Genomic DNA, 26,447 nt, shown 5'->3' on the forward strand with positions numbered 1-26,447 from the left:
TGCCTGAGGCCCGTATGCAGTCAAAACTTCCCTGCAGGGGCTTTCTTACTTTTTTTTTTAAAAAAAAAAACATAAAATTGGTATTGAAATCAAAGAGTGGTCACACAGAAAGAGTTTTTATGCAGACGCTTTAAAAGCTCACTTGCACAGACTACCTCTCCCTTGCACTTTAAAGCCACCCCGTGACACCCTTCAGGATCTGCGCTGCAGAGGAGGCGGCGCGAGTATTCACGCTGCACAAGTCACCGTGCCAGCAGCACTCTGTCCAGCAAACGCTAACTTTGTAATTATCTGTCTGATATTTTCCCTGCTGCCTGCGTGCATCCGAAAAACAAATAAACTGTTTGTTTTCTCAAGGTTAGGATGCTACGCTGCAGCGAGCTACCGCTGCCTTTGGGAAAGCTCACCTTGCTGGCTGCTAATGAGGTTGCAGGGTTGAGTTAATTACACAGATGAGTATTTACCCTGGTATTTACTTTTCGGATTTTCCTTTTCTCCCTCCAGGGAAAGGGAGGGTAGGGAAGGGAACTGTAAAACAAAAGGAAATGCAACTGGCTTTTAAAGAGCCTCCAAGCCCAAGGCGGATTCGCCCCAGCGCGGAGGAATGCGGAGAAGCCGCGCCGGCATTCCCAGCGAGGACGAGACAGATATACTTTACCAGTGCAGAAGTTCAGGAGCGCTGCGGACTCGCCCGCCGGGGCGAGACAAGGCAAGCCGTCTTCCATGCTCGTCACCTACGTTACAAGTGCTATAAACCCGGCTCTGCCTGCGCTTCCTGCTGCCTCCCCAGGGCGCCTCAGAGCACGGCCCCGCTCTCCAAGCCTGACGGCATACTTGGGCTTCTGAGGAAATCCTCCCCGTCCAGATGGCCCACCACAAAGCACTTCTGTGTTGGCACAAATAAAAACTCCTTGAGAGCACTCGTCCCCGCTGCCTCCCTCCACCGCCCGGGCGAGGGAAGCGACGCTCACGCTGGAGCGCCGGAGGCAGAAGTGGGTGGGATGCAGGCAAAAATCGGAGTCTGCTGCCGGGAGTGGCCAGTCCTCAGACGTCAGGAACGCCCGCAGCAGCGCTCCGCGAACCCGCGCACCGCAGCAGCGCGCCGCACAAGCCAGCTGCTGCGGATGGCCACGCCATGACGTAGCCGCTCCTTCTTTTTAATGGAAGCGGGCTGCAGGGCTCGTCACTCGCTCCTCGACCTGCTCCAAAGCAAGGAGATGGCTACGGCTTACGCGCCGACAGGGCCAACGCCAGCTCCACGTGCAATCGAAATAATTAGGCTCTCACGTCAGCAATCGGCGATTCCCATGTCAGATCTGACTACGCTGCAGCCTATCCACAGCAAACATTAAACAAACATAAGATTTTGTGAAATTACACGTGAAAGTCTGACAGTGAGCAACTTCCCCTCAGCCTCAAGATACGGAATGACCAAGACTAATTAACGAATAGGATCCTCATACCTTCGCAAGTCAGATGAATCATTACAGTCCCAAAGCATGTTTGTGCATCAGAAAGACCACAGGTCTAGTGGCAGTCAAAGCGCAACATGAAAGGAAAGGTTCATGCGAGCGTGTGGGGGGGGGGGGGTAGTATTATATTAAGATATTTTTCACATGACATCTTTCAAGATGAAAAAGCAATGACATCATTGGCAATGCGCTTATATTCGTTTCTTTACATCAAAATGAAGTAGTATATCCCGATTTAAAACTAGCAGCTTTTCAAGGCTATCATTCTGCGAAGCAGAAGAAAACTCGTATTACAAATGCATTACAACCTATTTAATGCAATTGTGATTTTGTCTGTCTTGCAAGATGAAGTACAGCCAGATGAGAACTAATGAATGCAACATGTGTTCATTCTTTTGGTAGCTGTGCCTGAAGCCAACTGGCAGAACGAACACAGCAAGATAAATGTCAAAACAAAACTATTTGTGAATATGCATTGCATATATTTTGCCTCATCTCTCTATCACACTTCAAATAATTTAGTATTTTCAAAGCTCTGCAAACATATTTCATATCTTTGGATTTAAGCCTTCTTTCCAGACAACAGTAGGATAGTTAAACAAAAATACATGAGGGAAGTCCACGTGTCCGTTCAAAAACAAGGAGGGGCAACACTTTTTTCCACCCTCAAAAACAAACTGTTGATAACAAGGTTCATAACAACACATATACCTTAGAGAGCACTCAGTAAAGGGTTTTGCATTTTTTCCCCTCCTCAGAAAAATTCTTAATCTGTATTTTCCAACAGGTCCTGATGCACTGATTGTGAGCTCTCTTTCAGTGAAGGCAGAAACCAGCCTCTTCAGGGATTTAAAAATACATTTAGTCAGCTGAACCCAACTCTGCAGTGTCAAGCAAGACTGATAACAGAAGCAAGCCAGATTACTGTGATTAATAAACAGAAGAAATAGGTAAGCTCAAGAAACTGGATGGTGGAAGTGATAAGGGGCAAAAGGCAAGGGCACAAAGTCAAGGAAAGGGCCTCAACAAGCAGCCCAAGCAGGAGAAGTGACCAAGAACCCATATTTTTAACGTATCCAAATCACCACGTTATATTAGATTGCTAGATTAAACCATCTTCATTGCAAGATGAAACACTACTGAGTGTTAGCCTGAGTGCATTAGGCCAAACAGAAATTTCGCACACTGGTAAAGAATGGCACAGAGAAAGTCAAAGGAGGCTTAAGCCAAAGGAGGTAATCCAAAGGATGACAAACTACATACCTCTACCTGGAAGTACCCAACCAAACTTATAGATCTAACTAATAACGTTTTTAGAACGCTTTATTTTCAGAATAAAAGTAAAATATATTTTCTACAAAAAAAAAGAAAAAGGATAGCATCTCATACTGCACAAAAAGAATATGAAATGCTGATATTTCCATAAGACCCCTTTAGTCCTAACAAAGACGGATCACCTCAACAGAAGAAGAAAAGCTGCATTAGTGCAGCATTTGGAACTAAGTTTAACATCTGCCAAGTCAAAAGCAAGCAGTGGGAGGTGGAAGGAGCCAAACCAAATATTAAAATACATTCAAAATGATACTCTTAACACCAATGCTGTAAACGAGACAGACTTCAAATTGCTGACTGTATACATGCTGACCCTGAAAATGGCAAAAGTGCTCTTACTCAAGCAATCATCTATTCCCTACCGGTCTCAGGATTTAGAGCAGAATTGCTTGCTTCACCTCGAAATCTTCCAGGAAAACCTCACCTCTTCACAAGGGTCTTTCACTCTTCTATTTCTGGCCCATACCTGTCCTTCTAAACAATGTCCCCCTTTTGCAGTCCTGCCCTCTTCAGCAGCTGCCTAGCTCTCTAGCCTCTTCCAGCTTAAACACTATCGCAGGCTCCTCTTCTCAGCCATTATTTAATGTGAATAGGGGACGAGGAGTCACTCCTCTCAAGTATTTTGGATAAATTGAAGTGAAAGTACATAAAATATGACAGACCAAAATAAAACCCATATATCACACAAAGTAGGCAAGTCATCTTTGCCTAGAGAAATCCCTTTCAGCGTGTCAGTGGTGAAAAGTTCAATGTTACACTTCATAAAGAAAAAAATGCACTTCAATCTCACGTAATAAAGCACCTTAAAAATTGGGAATAGAGCCATGTATGTTGTAAGAGTTGGGTTTGTACAGATACTTTAGAAACATTATGCATCTGGTAAGGACAGTGGATGTTTCAAAAAACTACAGCTGTATCAATCAGATTAGGAACCCACAAAGGTACCACTGGTGGACGCTTCAGGTTTTGAAATACCAAAAAAAAGATTCCAACCTGCATTTTCTTCAGGGGTTGGGGCAAACGGTTTCTCCAGCATTTGAAGAGAGCGGTAGCAAGCTCTGAACTCTTCTGGGTCATTACTTTTAAATGAAGATGAGGAAAAAGTGGATCTCCTGCCCTTAACAATGTAATTCTCTTTGTGACCCAGTTAAGGTCACAGAACCTTTTGCCAAAGCCATCACACCCCAAACAGGATAAACTGTAGAAGAGAAACGTTCTGCCCATGCTATTATCAGTAACTTAAAACCAAACAGGAAAAATTATTGAGTTTCCTTGATAAATGATCTCGCCACTGAGAAAACAGCTACAGTTATATGAAATCTGCAAAAATTCTCTCTTAGGTGTTTTCAAAGAACAAGGATATCTTCATTTTCTTCAAATTCAGTAAAATGTTTGCCTCATGAGGCAAATGCGAGTTCCACATGTTGCTATGTGGCCTTCCCTCTAATGCATTATTGGAAATTCTCCCCACCTACCCCTCTTGCAAAAAAGCCTGTAGCTATAGTTATACATCATCTATACTTCAGCAACCAATTATATTGAGACTAGTTTAATGGCATTTTTGTTTTCAAATAGCAAGATGGCAGCACGATTTAATTCTGTTTCTTCGTTGGTATAAAGCTTCTTGTTTTTCCACTGGCAAACAGTTTTTCAATTATTTTCCTTTGTTCTGGGGAACACAAACAAACAAACAAAAATCCTACAACATCACGTTTGGAGGCAATTACCTGCACTGCCCAGTGGTATGATGTTTCAAGCAGCTGTATGCATCTCTACCATTATTACCTTTACCCCATGGAAATGACAGGGTAACAACGATTTCTTCAATAAACAGAGAACAGCAGGGCTTATGAAAAGTATGCATAGGTTAATAAATTATAAAGGACAAGCCCAGTCTTGCAAGATTCAGTGCTTTCATTAACCCTGAACTTCTGAATAGCAGGGACTGCTCAAGTTAAGGCAGCTAGCTCCTTCCAGTCACTCCCTCCTCCTACTCTACTCCAGGTGCTGGCACTGCAATAAAGTCTATTAAAATCCCATTCTCTGAAGCATTAATATGCAGAATTATGGAAGGCAGGATCTTTGATGAAGGTCACTTTCAGCTGGCATGACCCAGCACAACTGCTAAAATAAGCATTCCTGCCCTCTTCCAGCATCATTCCCATCTGTATCCTGTTCCTGTGATTGGCACAACAGCTTACGCGGCTGCACACGAATCACGCCAGGAGACCGAACCACATGAGAACCAACTCACCGAAACCAAAACACAAAAACTCACCAGGCCAGTTTTGTGCCACGTGGCATAACAGCACAGTTGTTCCAGCAGCAGGGAGGTGGCAGCGCCCAGCTGGGAAGAGCAGCAGGGACCATTTCTGTCAGCAGCAGCTCTGCCTTTGGATGACTTGAGGTGATTGTGAAACAACTGCACTTGTAAATCACATTTCATTGCCAAAAAGCCGAGTGAAACAAGACCTTCTGCAGAACCGAACGAAGACTACCCAGAAGGACCAATATTGGAGTAGGACGCGGCAGACAGAGCGCATAGCAGCGTTGGAGGTTGCTCTTATAATCGATCCCAGACTCTCAGCTGAACTCCCTGGTCCTACAGGCGTCTTTCTCAAGTACAGCTAACACAGAGGAAGCATGAGGAATCACACGCGTAATCAACCTAAAAGCCATCCCAAGGCTGCCCTCCAGACCCAAACGGAATCAGTGCTCATGCAGTGAGCCACCCTGGGAAAGAGAACCAAATGGGGAAGAGTTTTCCCCTAACCAAACTGATCTGACTGAAAAATAAAATAATAAAAGTAATAAAAGCCCCTCCAAACATGCATGAGTGCTTTTAAGACTAAGTACCCAAACATCTTATTTCCATCAGGTCGTTTTCCAGCTGCATCAGCAGCTTACTCTAGTTTGCTGCATGCCTGCAGGCACCGTTGTGCCGATGCTAGCAAGGTGGCAGCGTGGTGATGTGGAGAGCGGGAAGGGTGGCAAGGTTTCAGCCTGGTACTTCAGCGAACACAACATCAAACCACAGCTGCAGCACGCCTTCCGCTGCCTGCTTGGAGCAGTTGCAAAGCAGACCGCTCGCAGCTGCTTTCCTGCCTACTCACCGAGCGCAACACAGAAACAGCCAACAAACAACAAGATGAAAATGTATCGAGTCTAAAGCACAGCCAGGAAAAAGTTTCTCCAGTGATTTTTCCTTTGAGCATATGTTCCAGACCACAGTTACAAACAACACTGCCTGTGGCCCATGAAAATGTGCAACATACTGCCCCTGAGAAAGGGCAGACTTTGAACAGCAGCATCCCCACCAGGTGCAGCCGTATTTTTGCAGAGATCCTTGCAGTTTTATCTCTGGTCAAGAACCTGCTCAGTTTCAAACACAAGTTTTGCATAAATAGGAAATGATGCTTTCATAGCTACAGGTAAGTTATACAACATTGTTAAATACACAGCATTTCCACTTTCTGAAAGTAATCAGTAAAAGTTAGATTTTTAATAAGGGCTGCTAACTGATATTCTTAGTCATACCAAAGCTATGGTTATGGAAGTCACTAGCTGCCCGATCGTTTAGTTAATGTCAACAGAAAAAAAAATAATAATAATTTTTAGTATGCAGAAGTGGGGAAGCATTGGGGGAGAGACCAATTGCAAAAATGTTTTCTAGCAAAGCACTCTTGAAATGCAGTATCTAAGTCCAGAAATATTACTCTGCTTAGGAGTTGAGCATTTAAAAAGAAAAAAAAAAAGTCATTCTCGCAAACTGAAACATCTCCAACTGTTGGCTGTTTCTACTAATATATTGCTGCATTATTATTCTAACTACTCTTAAAAATCATTTTAAACCAAATTAACTGGAAAAAAAAACAAAAAACAGAATTTGAAACTAGTCCACTGTTTATGATGAAGACCACAGAGTTTCTCATTTACTATCCAGTTTGAAATGCTGAGGAAGTAGAAAACCCTTTATGAAAATAACAGTAACAAAAACAGCAATCCTTCAGGTGAAATTTATTATTATTAAAGATGTCCAGCACAGGATTTGCTGATTTTTTGAAGCTCCCACAGGGCTTGCAAGCAGGTGACTAGTTGCCCTGGAAGGATGCAGCCAGGTCTGCACGCAGAAAGCTGCTGCGAGGGACAGCAAAGACATTCCAGAGGTTTGCTCAGATGCAACCACTGGTCCTGCTATTGCAACTAAATGAGGAAAAAAGCAACAGATACTACTCTAGCTTAGTCTAGATACCAGGAAACTACATTTCAGCTTTCAGACTTTTATGTATGCCACCCGAATATACCACCAGCAACCCAAATATTCTACCTGAGAAGTGATTACCTAATATTTGTGACCACAACATGAACATAATATATCCTATTTAAATATTATCTAGTGCACTCAAATGTGATGTAGGTGTCAGACTTTAAACTATTACAACACTTCGGAGTTTGACCTTCTCAAAATATCATTTACAGCCACACAGTTTTGACATAGTGCATGTAACAGCTGTACAGTCCATAAATTAATTATTCTCCTGATGTTACAGAATACTAAATGAAGTGGTTCAAAAGGAACCTGTAGAGACAGTTTTAGATCAGTTTACACCTTTAAGATTATCTGACAGCATACTTTGTGCTCTCAGACAAAGAGGTCACAATAATAGACATTGCAATCAGTTTACAAATATAGCATTGAAATATTGTGAAATCCAAAGGCAGGACTTATGACCTATGCTGCTGGACAAACATAAAGGATATCATACATATTTAAAGGAATGACAAGGATGGAAACTCCTGTTTACATAATGTCTCTCTTTTTTTCAGTACTGTTCTCAGTATTATATTTCAGCTTTACTTTAAAGGGGAACATAAAATAGGACATTGGCTGAAGATGACTATGGAAAAAAATGCTACTAAGGACAAACCACACTGCTTCCATGAATTGTTTGATACAAAATTGTCATTGGAAGGAACTGGCTTGTTCACAGCTCAAAAGGACAAAAGCAACCTTTCAGCTAAGTCAGAAAACTAAATTCTTCAAGACTAAAAGTCGTGATTTCTTGAAAGTTGAAAAAAATTACCCATATGAAATTAGGTATTGATTTTTGATTTATTCTTCCTGTAGGAATATTCATGTCATGAAAAAATTGACACAACTGATATCCTGAGAGGCTAGCAAGAAGGTAATAAGAAACAACAGCAACCCACCATTTTACTTGGTAGGTTTTTCACAGGTCAAGACTGAGGTCAATGTTTGACTACGGATGACTTTTGACTACTAGGTTGATATTGCCAGAAAACCCGCTCTATAGGCCAGGAAAAATCATTCCTTCCTCCGAATCATCAATCCCATTCTGACAGCTAAAGGTCACAGCTAAGAAAAAAGGCTGAGAGAGAGAGCAAGAAACCTTTGGTATACAGTGGTAGAAGTCTAACTGAACTGAGTGATTAAACAGCTGTGTTGTAGCCAAGGCCATACACTGCCACAGGAAGAAAATAAATAAATAAAACCTAACCAAAACAGGGAAGATTCTTGATAGCACTAAGAAACAGAGCATTTTCCAGGAACCCCAGCTTACTAAAGCCACTAAAGGTCAGAAGCGACAGAAATTTGATGGTACCATATTACCTAAGCGATATTTGCATACGCGGCAAAGCCATCAGCCCTAGAAGATGGTACTGGTTACTGCAGTGTATGATCAAGTTCACTATGCCTTTATTTCTCCGTGAAGAAGCTTCTATATTCCATATCCATCTAATCACTCTCAATTATTAAGAGCTGCAAAAGAAGAATACAAAACATACTGAAGTCAATGGGAACCTGCTGACTTTAACAGAAATTTAATCAAGCCTCAGATGAAGAGTTTATCCACCTGTACTTTGAGGATAAAAGTCCATGTTCCAAGTGAATAAAATACCAGGGATGACAGGACTAAAATTAAAAGCAACTTCCTTGCTAGCATAGGAAACAACAAAGCAGACGGCTCTAAGGCCTGGAGGGCTTAGGATAAGCAGTAATCTAACAGGACAAGATCTACTCTGGCATTAGAGATGCAAAGGAAGTAAACTGACAATGAAATAAAACAGAAAGTATTTCCATAATTTCTCAGAAGCACAGACTAAGGCAGCATTTCTACTTTTCTTAATAGAAGTGAGTCTTCCCAGTCCTACATATACATGAAGCCTATGGATTTAAACTTAACTAATTGCACACTTAGTTATGCATGTGCAAGTTTATACAATGAAGGCTGTGATACGATCACAACTCCATCACAAGATTTTTAGATAAAAACTTGAAAAAGACTGATATTTAGCTTTCTTAGTCTCAACACAGGAGCTTACAATGCACTAAGCAACTGACAGTAATACTACATTTTCAGTATAACTTATATTTGGAAGAAACATTTTGCCTAGTATCTCTATAAACAGGAAGAGACTGCTATTTCCTTCAACCAAGTGCTAGAGACCTACTAAAATAACATAGCCTGCAGCAAAACTTACTTGAAAGTAACAAACCTGTAATGCTGGACATTTTAACTGGCATAACATTTCTCCATTGACTGTTGTTTACAGTGCAAATGTCTTTTTTCTACTTTTAACATAAATGAAGCCTTCTACAGAAAGGCATACACTAGCCTGTTCTACTCACAATTCTGTTCAAGGACGCCACAACGAAAGGGATGATATTAGGAGTAATGAGAAAGCAAAATCCCAAGGGGGGGGGGGAATCCCCATTTCTGAAGTCTCCTCTGGAAAATTTGTCTTTCTTTAGGCATTATTTCAGGATGCGTTCAGTTTACAAGGTAATATACATGAAGCAAAGATAGAGGCAACTTCCGAACAAAAACAGTTTTTCACTCTTCTGTCAAATTGCTGAAGATTCTGCCCCTCCCTTAGAAAGACTGTATAAAATTATATTATAGCAATCAGAAATTAATGATTTGTTGCAAGTCACTTGTGTAGCTTTGCTGCATTTTAACAGATGTTTGCATTTTAACCTAAACACGTATTTGCATCTCAAAAATAATCCTTGAAATAACTGCTTTGCATCTTTCTGTCACTCCTCACTGAAGAGACCTACCACCCTGCAAGGTGGCTCACAATGAGACAAGTCCCCTCTACCCCCCTTTAAAACAAAGTCAAGAGACAGCAATTCAGGATTTTAAAAGGACTATACTTGATCTTCCAAGGTTACGCATCAAATGAGTTACTCATCAAATCAAGTAGTCCTTTTGGGGGGAAACAAAAATGTAATCAGGCAACTGATTTTTACCTGCTTAATCACTATCAAGTGGTCAGGGTAGCTCACATTAAAACAAATTACATGTTTTAAAGCATACTTGCCATCAAATAAAAATCAGTTTGATCCTACAGCATCCTCAAAATTCATAAAGGATACATGCATTGGGGGGCGAGGGGAGAAGTGGAGACAAGGGGATTAAATTAAGCACCAATTTGGAAGCATCTTGCTATCTTCTGCCTGCACTGATGAAAACAGGTTTATGGCATTAAAACTGATGAGAAACAGACAGACAGACACCCCACTCAGGTAATTTGCTCTGTCTCCTTCCTCTTCTCATTCAAAAAAAAAAAAAAAAAATGCTATCTTTGGGTGGAATCGAAGCAAATCAGCAGAACAGTAATCTACATTTGCAGTCTGACCCCAGTTGCCAATGCTGAGAGCCACACAAAGTGATCTGGTTTTAAACTCTGAGGCCACTGAACACAGACATCATGGCCATGCGCGATGAGCCGTCTGTTTGTAGAAAACTTTGTAGATTAATCTTCTTCAAAAATAAAAGTTTCCTCGATCTGTCCTAAAAAGCAGTGGCAATAATTTTTAAATGTTAACTAGCTGTTCACCTCTTTACAAGAATACGTTACCAATGGCCAAACCCGAAGCAAGACTCTGGACTCTCTGCACCACAGGTACACAGACACAGTGTAGAGCAACTTGATGGGGACAAGGGACAGTGCAGCGGCTCTTCAGCGCAGGGCCACTTCCCTAAGCCACGGAGCCAGACAGTGACTGGGGGAATGAACTAGACCAACCTTGAAAACATGCTAAATAACACTAGCAAATAACTGCTTTCAAGGTACCACTCTTCGGTAAAAGCATGAGAATGGAAATAATGCGTACCTGGCAGGAACCTCTTGACTGGGAGAGTTTGGTTTGGGTTGTTAGTAAATAAGCACTGCTTAAACTAGATTCACTTTTGGAAGATTTAATTTTGTAACAAATTTTTAGATCCTCCTGTACAACTTTCCAGGAAAGAAAAAGTCTGGCAGTTGTGGCCCTAGGAGGGAAAGGGGACACAGGAGACTGTGTTAAGTGCTAAGTGAGACAAGAGGCAGACTAAAACTCGGGGGGCGGAATTTGACTGACTGAAATGGGATCAAGGATTTACCTCACAACTATTACAATCTACTCTGCTACACTTAAACATTTCACGGCAATTCCAACACATTACTAAAACAAAACATCCTCATAGATACATAAGTCTTTTGAAAAACCACATTTTAACAAAACCACAGTTAGTAGCATTTAGACAACTCGGGGCACAGTAAATACTAAGATATATTGTCAATCCTTTTATAGCATCACGGTTCCACTGATGGCTTCTCAGAGCTATTTTTGTAAAAAGAATGGCTATTGATCTTATTTCATCAGATTAAAAAAAAATTTGCTTTTGTAAATTCTTCAAGTATTTATATTTTTCCTCTTACTTGTATTGCTAGAAAAATATTTAATAAATTCATAAAGATGACAGAAAATATGCTGACTTAATAAAATTCTTTAGAAAATAATACTTTAGAGCACCAAATGAAGTAGCACCAGCATAGGTTTTACTGATATTCTTCAGCAGACAAATTCTACTAATATAAATTAAGAAATTAGGTAACTGAGTCTATCTACTTGAATCTATCTACAGTATTCTGTATTAATATGTTAAGTAGTTTTCTGACTAGGAGAACTACACCAGTTGTGTTAATTCACTATTCAAATCTGAAATAATAATTACTACTAAAGACATTTTCTTCAGAGGGAAAACATCACTATTTAAGTAATTTATGCATTAGCTCAATCCTAAACAGAAAAAAAAAAGAGATGGTATAACTGAAGTCTAAAAAATATATATATTTTTTGTAAGTTAAAAATAGAAAGTCATCTTCTCCCATATAGGCTGCTGTCGAGTACAATTGTAAATACCATCCCTCATTTTATATAATAATATAAACTAACTTCCCAAACAAGGCATTCCTTTTTTCAAGTTTTTTTTTCCCCAAAAAATGTTCTGTTGCTTTGTGTTTCTTTACGATCTCATCTAAGCAGCATAAGCAAGACAGTGCACTGTCCTACGCAAAGCACCCCAAGCTTACCCCAGGAGTTCTGCTGGCCTTACAAAACATTAAAGAGGTGCAAAAGTGTCAGTGTTTCAAATTAGCCTGAACTGAATATAGTTGACATTTAACTCCGATGCATCCACTAGTCTGGCTGTTAAAATTTATGCCATCTTTGCTGTTTGCTGTTAAAAATGATGCCATCTTTCCAGAGAACACGGATATATGTAGGAGGAGAAATACTGACTTCAAATTGAGAGAAAACAAAATTCCTTCTACAATTGCAAAAATATTTTTCAATGCATAAGATAGCCAGACCAGAACAGAGCCCTTCATAGATGAGTGAGGTTGTCAGATGGGCACAGAAACTAGGTAGCAGCATCTGTTTGATGAGACAGCAGTTTGAACAGAATTTCAAACAGCCTCAGTTTAGATGATGTGTGTTTTTTCAAACTATACGTTATAGAACTTGTAAATGACAAGTATCTGCCATATCCAAAAGTTTAAAATCTATGAAGCACACCACATATATAAGACCATCCTTAAAAAAAAGGAATTATTGGGGGCTGGGAGGGGGAGTGGTCTTTTGGTGTTTGTTAATTCAAAATGCTTGGGGTTTTTTTCTTAATTTTGCACCCCAAGCTGCACTGTTTTATGCTTTTTTCTTTTGCAACTTTGAGGGCTAGCAACTTCCTGTTTTTATTAAACAAACACAGATTATCTTAGTTCACAGCTTCATAAAGAGTGGCATTAAGGAAAGCCAAACTATCGAAAGATTCACAATAAAGTCATGCCTGTTAGCAATACAACTGACGATGCTGAGAAAGAGGGAAAAAAAAAAAAAAAAAGAGCAAGCCATATAGGGCTCCTCTAATGGGGAAATTGTTGGAGTTCAGTCATTGAATTCACAGCGCCTGGTAAAGGTCACTTTAATTTGGCTTTTCAGAACGCTTACTTGGACATTCACAACAAATGAACAAAGTGTCTTATTTGTACAGGTCATACTGATTATTCCAATGCATGCTGATCATATCTGCTACAAGCAAACCTGGGATGTAATTGCACTGAGGCATTAAGGAGAATGCCTTTAACACTCTTTGCATTTAAACTGAGCACCTGTTTGAATTGCAACTGACTGTATCTAGAAGGACTGAAGTGGGTGCCTTTCTGCAAAATAACCTGTATTTGTATATGGCAAGGTCCTCCCAAAGTAGTTTTGAAAAACGTAACTGTTGGGGGGAGGGCGGGGGGATCAAGATTTTGCCCTTTTTAACCTTCTCACAGATCAGCACAGTTTCATGGTCTTTAAAAGTAATAACCACATATCCTCTATTAGGCACTGCTGACTCTATTGACTAATACAACTCTCTTTCTAATACAGTTATGAGGAGCTGCACATAAACAGCAACTCCATACATCTAAATTCTCAGTACGTGGTGACAGAAGTCAGACAAGGATGTACAGTTATTGCTTCTATTCATTCTTCTAGATGATAAATGCCAAAATGTTGTGCCTGTTACAATTTTATTATTCCTTCTTAGATCAAGAAAACAACAAAACAGTAAAACACATCAATGAAAATCAGCTCATGATTTTTCCACACTAAGCAAGCAGTCAAATCTCCAATACAGTATAAAATATATCAAAGCAGTAATCTATTAGGCATGTCCAATAATCCAGGGGTACAAAATGGTATTCTAAGCACACAAAACCCCACGAACACACACCAAACCCTCCTATGCCCTTCTACTACTAGGCAGAATTTCCTTACTTTAGCTAGTATTTTGCTTCCCAAACACAAACATCAAACCTGGTGCTGAACATGACTCATTTGGCTGGACTGCTCTCCTAGCACATAGAGGTTGAGAGCTGCTTCTGACTCCTATGATAGACGTGGTACCCACCAGGCTCAACCCAAAGCGATGCTTCTCTCATTCAAGAGCACCATGGAAAGAGACACCACAAACTCACAGTTGCAGGAGCACTAAGGGGCTATGTCTCCATTTCCAGCTTCCTGCAAGAATTGCCTTTAAATAATGATACCAGAACTGTCTTCTTTTTATCAATATATACAAATGTTCTAACTTCACAGCTGTGAGAATGGAGAAGGTATAAAATGGGCATGTTCAACATTAAGCACCAAGAGATAATAAATATATAGGGAGCTATGGCATTAGGGGAGAACACAGGGCCAATGAAATACATACTTTCCTTTAAATATTTCCTTTTATCCCATTTTTGCTTTTCTTGACTATTTAAAGCATAAATTTTTGATGATAGGAACTGTTTCATGAGACTCCTAACGTGCCTCTGAGATCTAAAAAAAAAAAAAGGTACACAGACTTTTATGAAAGGATTTTTCCATATACTTCTCAAATTAATAATTTTCTCTTAACATTTCTGCTTAGTAACATTTGTTCAGGATTTCCTCACAACATATACAATCCCAGCCTCCCTGTGGACATCAGAAGGGCAGACTGCAAAACAGATTTAACTAAATTGCTTACATTTCTTCCCACCCCCTAAAAAACCTTGATAAAAATGAAACCCACTTCTGGATGTTAAGATGACTTATTTCAACTGCTTTTCTCTTGTTCTCCCTCCCTGCTCCCGACTCAAAAGCAGTAAGTTGAAAGAACTGGTATAATCCCTTCTTCTGTGAAATGGCAGAAAATAGAATTCAACACACACTTCCCCGAAGACTAGAGGCTCCCTTTCTTGAAAAAGTGGGACTTCAAATTATAACAGTCCCTTGGTCTCAACATGAAGTCATCTTAAAAATAAGCTGGAAGGAACGAACAGGTAGGAACAGGTAAGATCCCATTTACATAGAGGACAAACAAGTGGCCTTCAAGATTTGGCAAAAACCTCATTGTTGTACTTCACTCCCCAGCTGCAGTTACGGACCCCATGCCTGAGGCACAACTGCAGTTTCTTGCAGCACAGTTCTCGTGAAGGTTCTTCAGTGAGGCCCCAGGTTCAGCTGCTGACTCCAACCACCACCATCCCAGCAGAGCTCTCCCCTGGGCAGCTATGGCAAGTTGGTCATACAGGTGATGAGTGACACCAAGACGGAGCGACAAACTTCTGCAGGTCACTAGCGCCTTACACCATTGCGATTCTGAAGTAGCTTTATCCCAAATTTAACTAAAAATAGCTTGCAAGGTCAATTTGTGTCATATATGAATCTGTGACCTACAAAAACAGGTTCCTGGCTAGTCTCTCAACATAGCTCACTTAGGATGGATAAAGGAAAAAAGAAAAAGCACAGGACCAAGGTAGAGAATGCTTCTTGTAAAATACAATTCAGTTTTAACAGGTGCTGCATCTGTCCAATAATTGTAAGAGAGGAAGGAAGTACTGCATAAATGAGAACATGCAAATGTATTTATAAACGAGTCCTTTCCGAGTTCAAGTTTTGAGACCCTTCTCTGGCATGAGTCACTGGTCAAGTGGAGATTACACTAACATCTTTATAGCCAGCTCTCTCGAAAGAGTAAAAGGCACAGATTTTGCCCTACTCTGCTCCTTCTGAATTGCTAGACATTATTTTCCTCGCTTGCTGGCATAATATGAAAAAAACATTCAACTGAGAGCAACAACAACAATATGCCTAGGGCTACCTGACTGCCAAGGCCTGTAGAGAAGAATCAAGTCTGGAACCGCCTATCAGCACAGACAATATTAATCAGAAGTCTGAAGAGTTGAAAAGAGTAAACACTTTTGACCTAGAAAATAATCTGAACAATAATATTGCACATGGTGCAAAGATAAATCATAAAGCATTAGAAGAAGTTGTTATGCAGGATGTGTCCCACTTCCTCTTCCTCATCAAAACTAAACAACATAAATCACAACTACCTTTTTCAAGTGTAATCAAGTCCTGCCAGACATCAAGACTTGCCAATGCTTTCCCCCATCCAGCTCTCCCCACCATTAGCTCCAAGAAAAAAGTGGAGGGGGGAGAAGGGTAAAACAAAAAACCTCCACACATCTGCACAGCCATTCTACAGTTTTCAGACCTGATGACTTCTCAGCCTTCTGGAGCTTATACAATGCTAAAACAACAACAAAAAACACAACACACACACACCACAACCCACAGCACTAATATCTGAGAGTTTGTGAAGGGAGCATTCAGAAGTGGTATACCCACTTATATAGCAGATCCAGACTTTTTAATAATGTGCACAAATATATTTTAGCCATTCAAAGCTTACACAATGTCACGGCGTGATTAACATCTATGAAGTCACTTTCAGAGACAGGAACCACTGGTGACTGCATATATAGCCCGGGCACCTTCACACACATGCACTGCCGGGTGCACGGAACTAGAAAAATCTGAGTCACAGCTATCGCTGCGATTAGACATTCCAGACGCATCTTTTCCCTGAACCTTCTTGTCACCTAAAACTGCAGTTAATGGTAAAGGGATCATGCCTGGAAAAAGAATCCTGCAACTTTTTGTTTTTAGACAACCACATTTCTTGCATAGTGGTTAAAAATCTGCCCAAACTTCCTCTATAAACATGTTTCTAGCAATTTCAGCTTTCCCACACAATCTTTAGTCCTAAAGTAATAGTCTCCTGCAGAAAAATTGTTTTTCTTTTAAATTCAGCTGCACATTTCTCTTGCACGGTGAACTTTCCACATCAAGACAGCAATGCTAGCACTGGACTGTCTTGCCAGGGTGGACAGTTAGAAGTTCAAAAGAAAAAAGTTTGTTAGTATCCAACCTGACATTCATTCACAAAAGACTGGATGTTTCCACGTTATGAAATACAAGAGGTAGATTAAGAGAAATAACCTTTGGGAGGTAGCCAAAGGTATACCTTTATAGACGCTAAAACTGTCAGGTAGGATAGTCAAGGGAAGAGGAAAGGGAAGGGGGGGCAAGGAAGAGAAGCTCTAACATGCACAGCTCTTAATCAGTGAATTCAATTCATCCATCTGTCAAAAGCCACTACTGTAAAAAGCCTTAGCAACAGACAGCATCAGCAGGTTTAAGAGTTCCATTTACTATATTTTATGGCCAAGAAGGACTCGGACTCTAGAGCACACAGCCAGCTGCCATTCAGCAAATTGCTGTAGATACAAGGACAGGAAGGCTAATGAATCTGAATACAGACACTGAAGGTTATAAGATATTTAAGTTAGACAAAATTAAAGGAGTGAGGAAGTACAGTACACCAATGAAATGGTTAAGAAATAAAGAAAGGGACAAAACGTAAAACAGACTTTTAGGCAATTATCACTTAGAGGAGCAGCAGCTGGAGAGGCCACTGACTTATCTCAGATCCTGCACAGATGAACACCTGAACATAGACTGCAGTCCACAGAAGACTGTCCCTTAGACACCCTCCGTGAAAAATGTGAACTCCTGGGAAAGCAACATCCCAGATATTAAAAAAATAATTAAAAAAAAACCCACTGTCAATGATGGTAGGCACATGATAGCTGAAAGATTCCTTTGATCAATAGCCATCATCAGCCAATACGGTCAACAGTGACGGCGTTTCAGGCAGTTTTTGTTATCTGGCAGGAGAGACGACTGGTAGTTCAAGCCGTTGCAGCAGATTCAGATTACTTCAGATCATTTCACTGCAACAAGTCAAACAGTTCAGAATTTAGGAAGGACAAACATTGAGAAACTACTGGAATTTGTTAATGGGCTGATTAGACAGAAAGGTATTTACATACACCCCAAATACCAGAAACGTATTCAGAGAGTATTTACCTTCTAATTGAAAGCAGTTTCATGTCCTTGGGGTTGTTTTCCAAGCTAGAGAACAAATTTGGTAAGAAGGATTCCAGACTACCCGGATGAATAAAAACCTTACCTGAAATGCTAAAAATAAGCAGGAAACCTTTCCACAGAGAATAGAAAAATGTTTAAGACAGAAAAGCATGTGCCAGAAGTTACAAAGAACAAAAAAAATGAATAAAACCAACTAAAAGCCTACTTGAGCAGAACCCTGCAAAGCAAATAACAGGAGTATTACTATGCATTTCAGCTACACAAATAAAAGGGAGGAAAAAAAGGGAGCTACCTACACCCTGAGGTTTAAAAAGGTTGTTAAGGGAAAAAAAAGCTGGAACAAACACTGAAGCAAATCCTTTGCCTTCTGTTTCAATAAAGATGATAAAATGATACACTGAAAACGAGGATAGGATAATGGTTATTACCACATACAGTGTGGAAACAAAATTAGACCATTTACTATACAGAAATAAAGGGATCTGGATAGTCTCCATCTCAGAATATTGGAATAATTGGCACACAGAATAATGACAGATACACCAAGATCATTAAAAAAAGGAGGGGGAAAGGAAGTAGCTTGGGAGAGAAGGAAAGCAATCTTGATGCTACAAGCATACTAGCATGAGCTTGATGATATAAGGTCTCATGAACAAAAGAAATCAAGGATATGTAATTGAACAGTAAAATGAAGATGAGGCAAATTTGATTTCAGTGGAGTAATTTATTAATTAAAATTAATTAAAAAAGGATGCTACTGAATCCAGAGTTAAAGCAAGAACTGATGTGATATCTCATGCAATAATATTTAAGGCAGAGACCTCCAAGGTTTTAAAGCTGAACAAACCACTGGCTGAAAAAAGTCAGTAAGAAAGTTATCCAGATGAAGAGAAGTTGCTAACTGTGTTCCTTAGGTACCGTGAGATCAGAGCTATTAAATCATTCATTTAGCGACCGTACAAAAAAAAGCAGTACATACTAATGACTTCTGGGACATCAAAGTGGGGAGAAATCACTATTGAAACCATCTCGCAGAAATGAGACCATCTTTTGGGCTGGATGGAGCAATACAAAGGCAATGAAATTTAAGAGTACACAATGAAAGACAATTAGGAGCAAGGATTTTCCCTATGATATGGGGCTCATTAACAGGAGACACGAGAGAGATATCAGAACATCAGAAGATCATAGAATCATATTAGCCTTTTAACAGCTATTTGATACTGAGGTTTTGTAGTAATTCTACAGAGCATCAAAGCAGATGTATTTTTAGTAGAAAATCAGGAATACTGAATTATATAAAGTGGTAAACCACTATCTGTAGTTTTAGATACATAATTGTGGTTGCCTAGTCCAAAACAAAACAGAAAAACAAACATGTCTCTACCCTCTCCCCCCAAAAAACCACTGAAACAGGTGCATAGACTCTATAGAAGATGCATGAAAATCTTTTTTATGATGAAAGCTCATAAAGCATTTTGGATGCTTTAGCCTAGCAACTAATGGCTGAGAGCAATCCAAGTCTTTGTATGCATTTCTTGCGTAGAATAGAGTAGACTTAGTAAGAAAAGGAAGGATTGGTTAGAATAGAAAAAGCAAAGGCCAGTTCTAACCAAGACTCTGGAACTGCCTTTCAAATTGGATGGGAGAGATAAGGAACCAAAATCATTTTAAGATGGAACTCGAAACGTTTGACGACCTGAGCGCTTGTGGTTTGAGACTTCTGGTGTTTAAGTTTGATGCATTTCCAAAGAGGCGCTTCAAACGTTCATGCATCATAAAAGCATCTAATGCACCACATTTATATTAAATAACATTAATTCTGTACTGATATTTTCTGCTGATATCTGAGAGATACAGGAAAAAAATTCTCCATCAACTCACTGTTTGGCTTAGTAGCAAAAGGGCCTCCTCCTACCTTGAAACAAAAGATATGACTCCAGCTAGAGAGATGATGGGCAAACTGTACTTCACTGTAAAAAGAAACTTCAGAGGTTTCTGCCTGGCACCTCATTGATATTTTTACAAATGAAACTATTAGAGACATTTTTTTCCTGAGTGATATTTCTGTAGTTTGGGTATGGTCTATTCCCTCACTCATCTAGACATTTACATTTTCTACACTCCACACTGTAACACAGATGTAGGATAATGTCTCTAATCTTTTCTGTAGTGTGCTCCAGGGACACAGTAGTTTATTCACACTTTCAGTCTTTTTATTAAGGCTTTAAATTTGTTAAAACACGTGGAGAGAGTGAGCAACAGACCCATCCAGATTTAAACTTATTTTTGTTTGTTTGGGGAAACTGTCCCCTTAGTCGTCCATTCCCAGGTCAGCTGTACTTTAATAGTCCATTAAAAGATGCTAAACAAACCTCAGTATTTACTTTTTGCTCAACTATCAGATAAACGCTTGGTCTATTTCTGTTCTAGTCCCCTTCACCCACAATTTCCATTACAAGGTATGCACTAAACACTTTGACAAGAAGTTCCTCCACTGCTAAAAATCTCAGGGCAATAGGGAAATATTTTGTTAGGCTTTGGTTTCAGAGATAAGCTTTCAAAATTAAACTGGAATCCCCCCAATTTACTCCAGTGCAAAGCAGGCTCACACATACTAGCAGCTCAACAGACAGAAACTTTAAATTTTGCAAGATGAAACTGAATCTCATTTTACCGATAACACCTTTGCTTTAACTGTTTTGTACTATTAACAAAACCTACCCTTCTGCCTTTCCGATTCATTTGGTTAGAAATGCTTCATGGTAACTTTTGTTCTCTTCTTGAGTTTGCACAGTATCCAAACAGGACTATCTGCACCACTAAAAATATATAAAATACTGTAAGATCCAAAATGCATTTGTTAATTATTGAATTACAGACATAACCAGCACCATAAGTGTTATTTATTTTCATATCCTTGGCAAGGCATAAGGCCTAAAAAGGATAATCTGTATGGCACTAAGAAAAGTCACAGGCATGCCCAAAAACAATTTGCAGATTTACATACAATTTTGCACATACTAACATACATCTTAGCTTCTACTTGCAAGCATAACAGTATTCTTCCAGTAAATTTAAACCATCTTTTTCTTCTCCTGATACTTTTGTTTGCTTTTTTTCAACACGAGTTCATCTTGTCATACCCTATTATACCTTGCAGTAGCTACCTTTGGAAAAAGTTCCCTTTTCAAACTTGCAAGCATGACCACACCCTACTCAAAATGAACTTAACCTCTCCAACTATATTTTCATTTTTTATAATTTGATTATGTAATGGAAAATGGTTTATAGTTCTCTGAAAGCAGCAGACTAGAGTCAAGTCCAAAGCAGTAAGATGAACTATAAAAGGAGGAAAGTGCATTCGGTTTGCGTAACTGATTCTGATTTTATCCCTACTAAATGGTGAATTTACAGTCAATAAAATAAATTTTAAAAAGAGAGATAACTTTTGCCCTTTATTATTTCTTTCAGATATGTAAAACCTACTTCAGCATTTTTTAATTTTCTCATTCTTTTCTACATCTAAATGATGAGGTCCAGACCTCACTGAAGTCTGGCAAGATTGCTAGATAAGCAACGATATCACGAGCACCTAAAAACCTAAAACTGAAGTAAGATAGGATAGTACAAGACTAATTTATGTCCAAACGTTGCTGTTTACATGTCTGCCTCCTGTATCTGATTTTTCTACGGTTCCAAACCTGACGAAGCAAGCAAAGACACAAGAAGAAAATCAGCTGGGCAGGACAAGCAGCTTAAAAACAAACAAAAATTCAAAAAAACTAAGACTTCCCAGTTGTACGAGGATTGCTTTTTTCTTTGCTTTTAACAGAAGCACTAAAAATATTTCACAAAGCACTTTTTAAACAGAGAAGCAGCGGCTTTTCTTTTTGGCTGTTTCTCGTTTAAGGAAAAATACAGATAGTATACAACCTATTCAAAACTATTGAGACTACTAAATATTTCTCTCTTGCCAGCTTTCTTTACCTTATAAGAAGGAATGCTAGTCCTAGGTCAAAGCGCTCTCTCCTTTCCTTTCCTTCCCTCTCTCCCACAAAAGAATATATGGTTATTTTTGACATCATGTTAAAATGTTCTGTCTGCTTTAAATTGATTTTGAAAATATATCGTGGCAAGTTAATTTTGTTTGAGGATTATATGCAGGCAAAAGCAAACACGACAACTAGGCACACACCAAAAAGCAAACAGCAGACAAACTCTTCCTGAACAAAGTGGCTGGTTTTATACAGAAGTAGTAAGATAAGCAAAGTTCACTTGATACTCCAGAAAAATTCATGAAAATTTATAGATTCTTTTGTGAAACTGTAAGTGTCTAAATACAGGGTTTATTACCAGTGGTTAAATATCAGCACTACTTGAAACTCACTCTAAACAAGTACTCCCATCGTTTCTTCCAGCAACATACTGGTATCAATTGAAGGATACTGTATGGGCACCCATAGAGTGGCAGATGCATGCAATGCATGAACAACCATTTATATACCCATGATTTTGAGAATGCAGGGAATAACTCTTCAGAAAGCAGGCAGGCTGGAATTTCATGGTCACGCTTAACTTGGACTTGGTTTTGATTTCCAAAAAGAGAGACTTTTGTTACCTACAGGTTGCAAAGAGAAGTAAAATTAAGAATTGGCAGTGTGTTTCAGTAACAGCTTGGTGCATTACATTTTCATTGCTCTGAGAATTTGCCTGCAGTTGTTACCTTCGTGCTATTGAAAGGAATGGTCAAAGTGCTGGTTTAGAGAAGGTTTCAAGTTGGCACTGGTATTTAACCACTAGCGTTAAATTCACGTACAGCATGCTTTTAAAAAAAATATATGAAACACCTAGCAATCACCAATACCTTGTCCCCATCTGTTCTGCCACCTTTGTTACCTCTGGGCTCGCCTCGCACTTGTCGAAATAGTTACCTCACACAGGTCCGCTTGAATTACTCCATTTCGAGTAGCCCAAATCAAAGGAACCTGACTCACACCTGGAAACTACAAAGTTGTGATTAGCAACAACATGAGCTCCAGGACCTACTGCAACCCTATTGCATTGCTAGCCCAAGGTCTCCTGTGCATAAGGTCATACCACCTGACCGTACCACTTACTTCTGCACTAGAAATCTGCTAGAGAGCTTGATCACAGGTAAAAGGATAAAAATGTCCATTTCTTGCTCAAGCTAGCAACTTCATGAAAATAAGCCTGCTCACGGAGCGGTACCGGAGTCACCAGTAACACAGAATTCATCATTCTAGGAGCCCCAGATGTCCCACAATTCAGAGGCACAACTCGGAGGCGTTCTCGGCCTGACCCGCTCCTGAATGGTTTTCACTGCCAGGCAGTGAAGCAGATGCAGTGAGGAAAAACAGTACAGTAGGAAACATGGATGTATCGGAGCAGTCCAACGAAGGGTCACAAAGATGATGAAGGGACTGGAGCATTTCTCATACAGGAGAGGCTGAGAGAGCTGGGACTGTTCAGCCTGGAGAAGAGACAGCTGAGGGGAGATCTTACTTATGCGTATAAATACCTGATGGGAGGGGGAAAGAAGATGGAGCCAGACTCTGCTCAGAGGTGCCCAGTGACAGGACAAGAGGTGAACGAGCACAAACCGAAATACGAGAAATTCCACTTAAACATAAGAAAAAACTTTTCTATCCTGAGGGTGGTCAAACACTGGGACAGGTTGCCCACTGAGGCTGTGCCATCTCCATTCTTGGAAATATTCAAAACCCAGCTACATAGTCTTGGGTAGCCTGCTCTAACTGACCCTGGTTTCAGCCGGGGGGGGGGGGGGGGGGGGGGGGGTTGGTCCAGATGATCTCCAGGGATCCCTTCAAGCCTCAACTGTCATTCTACAAAAAAACTTATCCGAATTCATCCATGCTGCAAGCAGGCTGGGGAAGATGACAGAGGACAGTGAGAGGACACACTGTTATATGGGATTCAGAGCCAAGACTGCTGCATTGTGGCTCTGACTGTTTCTAGCTCCGAGGAACCCAGCAGGAGCCCAGGTTTGGTACGTTCAGTCCTCTAGAAAACATTGCCTCTGCTGGAACTAAAGATGGCTCAGAGGCACAGTTGAGGAAAATTAGTTTTGAAAAGCGGTGCCTAAAAATCCAGAAGCCTCACCAAGGATCCCCTGCCTTCCAGCCTGCAGCCCAGTAGAGGAGGAGAGCCTTAGCTCCTGCCAGCCATGGGAGCTCCACCGCACCAAGATTCAAACGAAGCTCTCATGTGCCACCTAGGAAACTCAAATAGAGGCAGGAAGCCTACCATTACCGGACTTAAGAGAAAGTATCAACATCAACAGAAGAATCTACATCCTGTTATCGAACTTGCTGAGCATCTACTCTGTTTCACTTGATTAGTGTCACCATTTTAACTACGTTATTCTCTGCTAGAAGGTTTTCTGGAACCAAGCCCATAAACCAATGGTCCATGAAAACCATTAAGACTATTTCCTTTTCATAAACTATGTAAACAGAGATCTTATCAGTCAGCCCTGGAAGAAACCCTTTTTTTTTTTTTTTTTTTTTTTAAATATATAACTCCTCAGTAATGAGGAGCCGAGGAACAGCAAGACCATTCTCAGTTGTTAGCCGCAACTCTATTTAACACCATTACTAGTAAATCCAAGCAGAAGTCTGACCTGACGTTATAAAAATTTGAATGGCACCATATACTTAAATTTGATGGTGACTGTTCATGTGCATTAACTTGCTACCTCTTAATTCATGTCCCATACAAAGGCAGCTCATGGTCATGGCTTTCTTCCTCTTCTCCCATCCTTACCTTCCAGCTTAAAATACAATGAAAAAATTTTGCTCACCTGAATATTCCTTTCCATTTTCAGCAGAAATCCCAAAGCCAAGGCATTTAAGTTTAGCAAAGACTATTCTGCATCCTGAGAGGTGTAATGCAAGATGACAAAGCTCCCTCAACAGTAATATGCCAAAATATACCTTTCTGTTGGGAATTTCAGGGGTCATGATAAACTACAGGCACTTCAGAACTGTCCAAGTCTTCTAAGGGAAGCCCAGTTTTCTACTGAGCCCCCCACAGAAATGGCCACATATACCCACAGCTTCTTGAGCAGTCATAAAACTCAGTGAAGATCTCTAAAGTTTCATAAACGCAGAATTGTATGTGATATTAATAAATATATTAACAATTCCAAGTATAGAGTACCTATCTATATGAAGTATTCCTTTAGCATGAAATCCTTTGTATGCCTGAGCAACAGGCTGAAGTATCACCTGCCCCAGAAGGCATTTCTCTCAGGTGCATGCACATGTCAAAATGACACACTTTGGACTACAATAAAAATGTAACTACTTAAATCATTAGACACTTAGGTTCTGCATGGCCATCTGAACAAAGAAAAACAGGATTTTGATCTAAACAAGCGTAGTAACATCACTTTATGGAAATGTTCACATTCTAGAAGCAGCAGTCATTGTCGAGCACACGTTCATAAAACTCCTGCACGTTTATACACAAACACATAAGTACGCATATGCTCTCAAGAAGCCTGCACTCTGCTTGCACAGGCTGACAAGATGTTCCTAGGAAGAGGTGGGGGGAAAAAAAAAAAAAGGATTGTGTCACATCATCATCATTAATTTTAACCATCAGGAAGTAACTGCTCTTTCAGTGAGGAAATTAGCAAAAAGTTGCACAGATTAATTCAGTACCTTTGTAAATCTGCTTGCTAATAGCAAAACAGAGTAAAAGTAGCTCTTCATCCTTGATCAGGCTGTGCAGAAAAGATTTATTTAAACACCAGGTATATTGTTCCAGCTACATCCAAGCCACAAGACTTAACTGGTATTTACTTTGGCAACCTCAAAACAAATGAGGATTGTCCATTCTGCCTTCGAAAAGGATTAAGAATTTACCCTGTTAATGGGACATTGTTCATTTATAATGATGCCAATTTGCACAAACTCAGTTTCCAATAGAAAAGGTCATACATATTGTGTGCTGAAACTGTTTATTTTAACTTCCCATGAAGAAAAAGAAAAGCTTTTTGCAAAAGCTGGCAAAGTCCCTTGCATTTTCTTCAGTTAGGGGGGAAAAAAAAAAGCCTCAATACAAGGAAAAGTAGAGCTAGCTACACAAGAAGTGCTGTGAAAGCACAGAATGACCTGAGCCGTAACCAGTATTTACAAGTTCCAAGCAACATTTTTTAACCAAAGAGCAATTACATGGGCAAAGTCGCTAACAAAAAGCAAGGATGTCTACATGCTGTACAGAGAAAACTAAACTAAAGCTCTCTGTTGCCCTCAGGAATGAGCACTAAGTTACAAGCGAGCCACCATCTCCTCTTGCCATTATGCCAGTACATTCAAGTATTCTGTACCAGTAATAAACTCCAGTATATATTGTACTTGCACAGATGGCTTTTTTTCTTTTAATCCTCCATGCTTTCCAAGCCTAAAAGTCAGTTTGCTACACTTCTCCACTTCTTAGGATGTATTTGACAACTGATCACAACACTGAATCTCAGGATTAGGAAGGCG

At 39.9% G+C, this 26,447-nt stretch overlaps 1 protein-coding gene across 9 annotated transcripts in view; it reads right to left on the minus strand.

Moving 5' to 3' along the window:
- The window catches only part of EML4 (EMAP like 4), a 166,669-nt gene that overhangs the window by 97,187 nt on the left and 43,035 nt on the right, over positions 1–26,447 (minus strand). Inside the window, exon 1 of one of the 9 annotated variants that reach the window (XM_026123257.2) lies at positions 659–997. The exons of the other annotated variants lie outside the window; for them this stretch is intronic. Within the exon in view, the coding sequence (XP_025979042.1) occupies positions 659–725 (67 nt within the window). The 5' untranslated portion in view covers positions 726–997. Of the gene's footprint in view, positions 1–658; positions 998–26,447 lie in introns of those variants that run through there. 9 annotated transcript variants of the gene reach the window in all.

The sequence above is a fragment of the Dromaius novaehollandiae genome, chromosome 3 (genome assembly GCF_036370855.1).
Source record: "Dromaius novaehollandiae isolate bDroNov1 chromosome 3, bDroNov1.hap1, whole genome shotgun sequence".
Lineage (NCBI taxonomy): Eukaryota > Metazoa > Chordata > Aves > Casuariiformes > Dromaiidae > Dromaius > Dromaius novaehollandiae.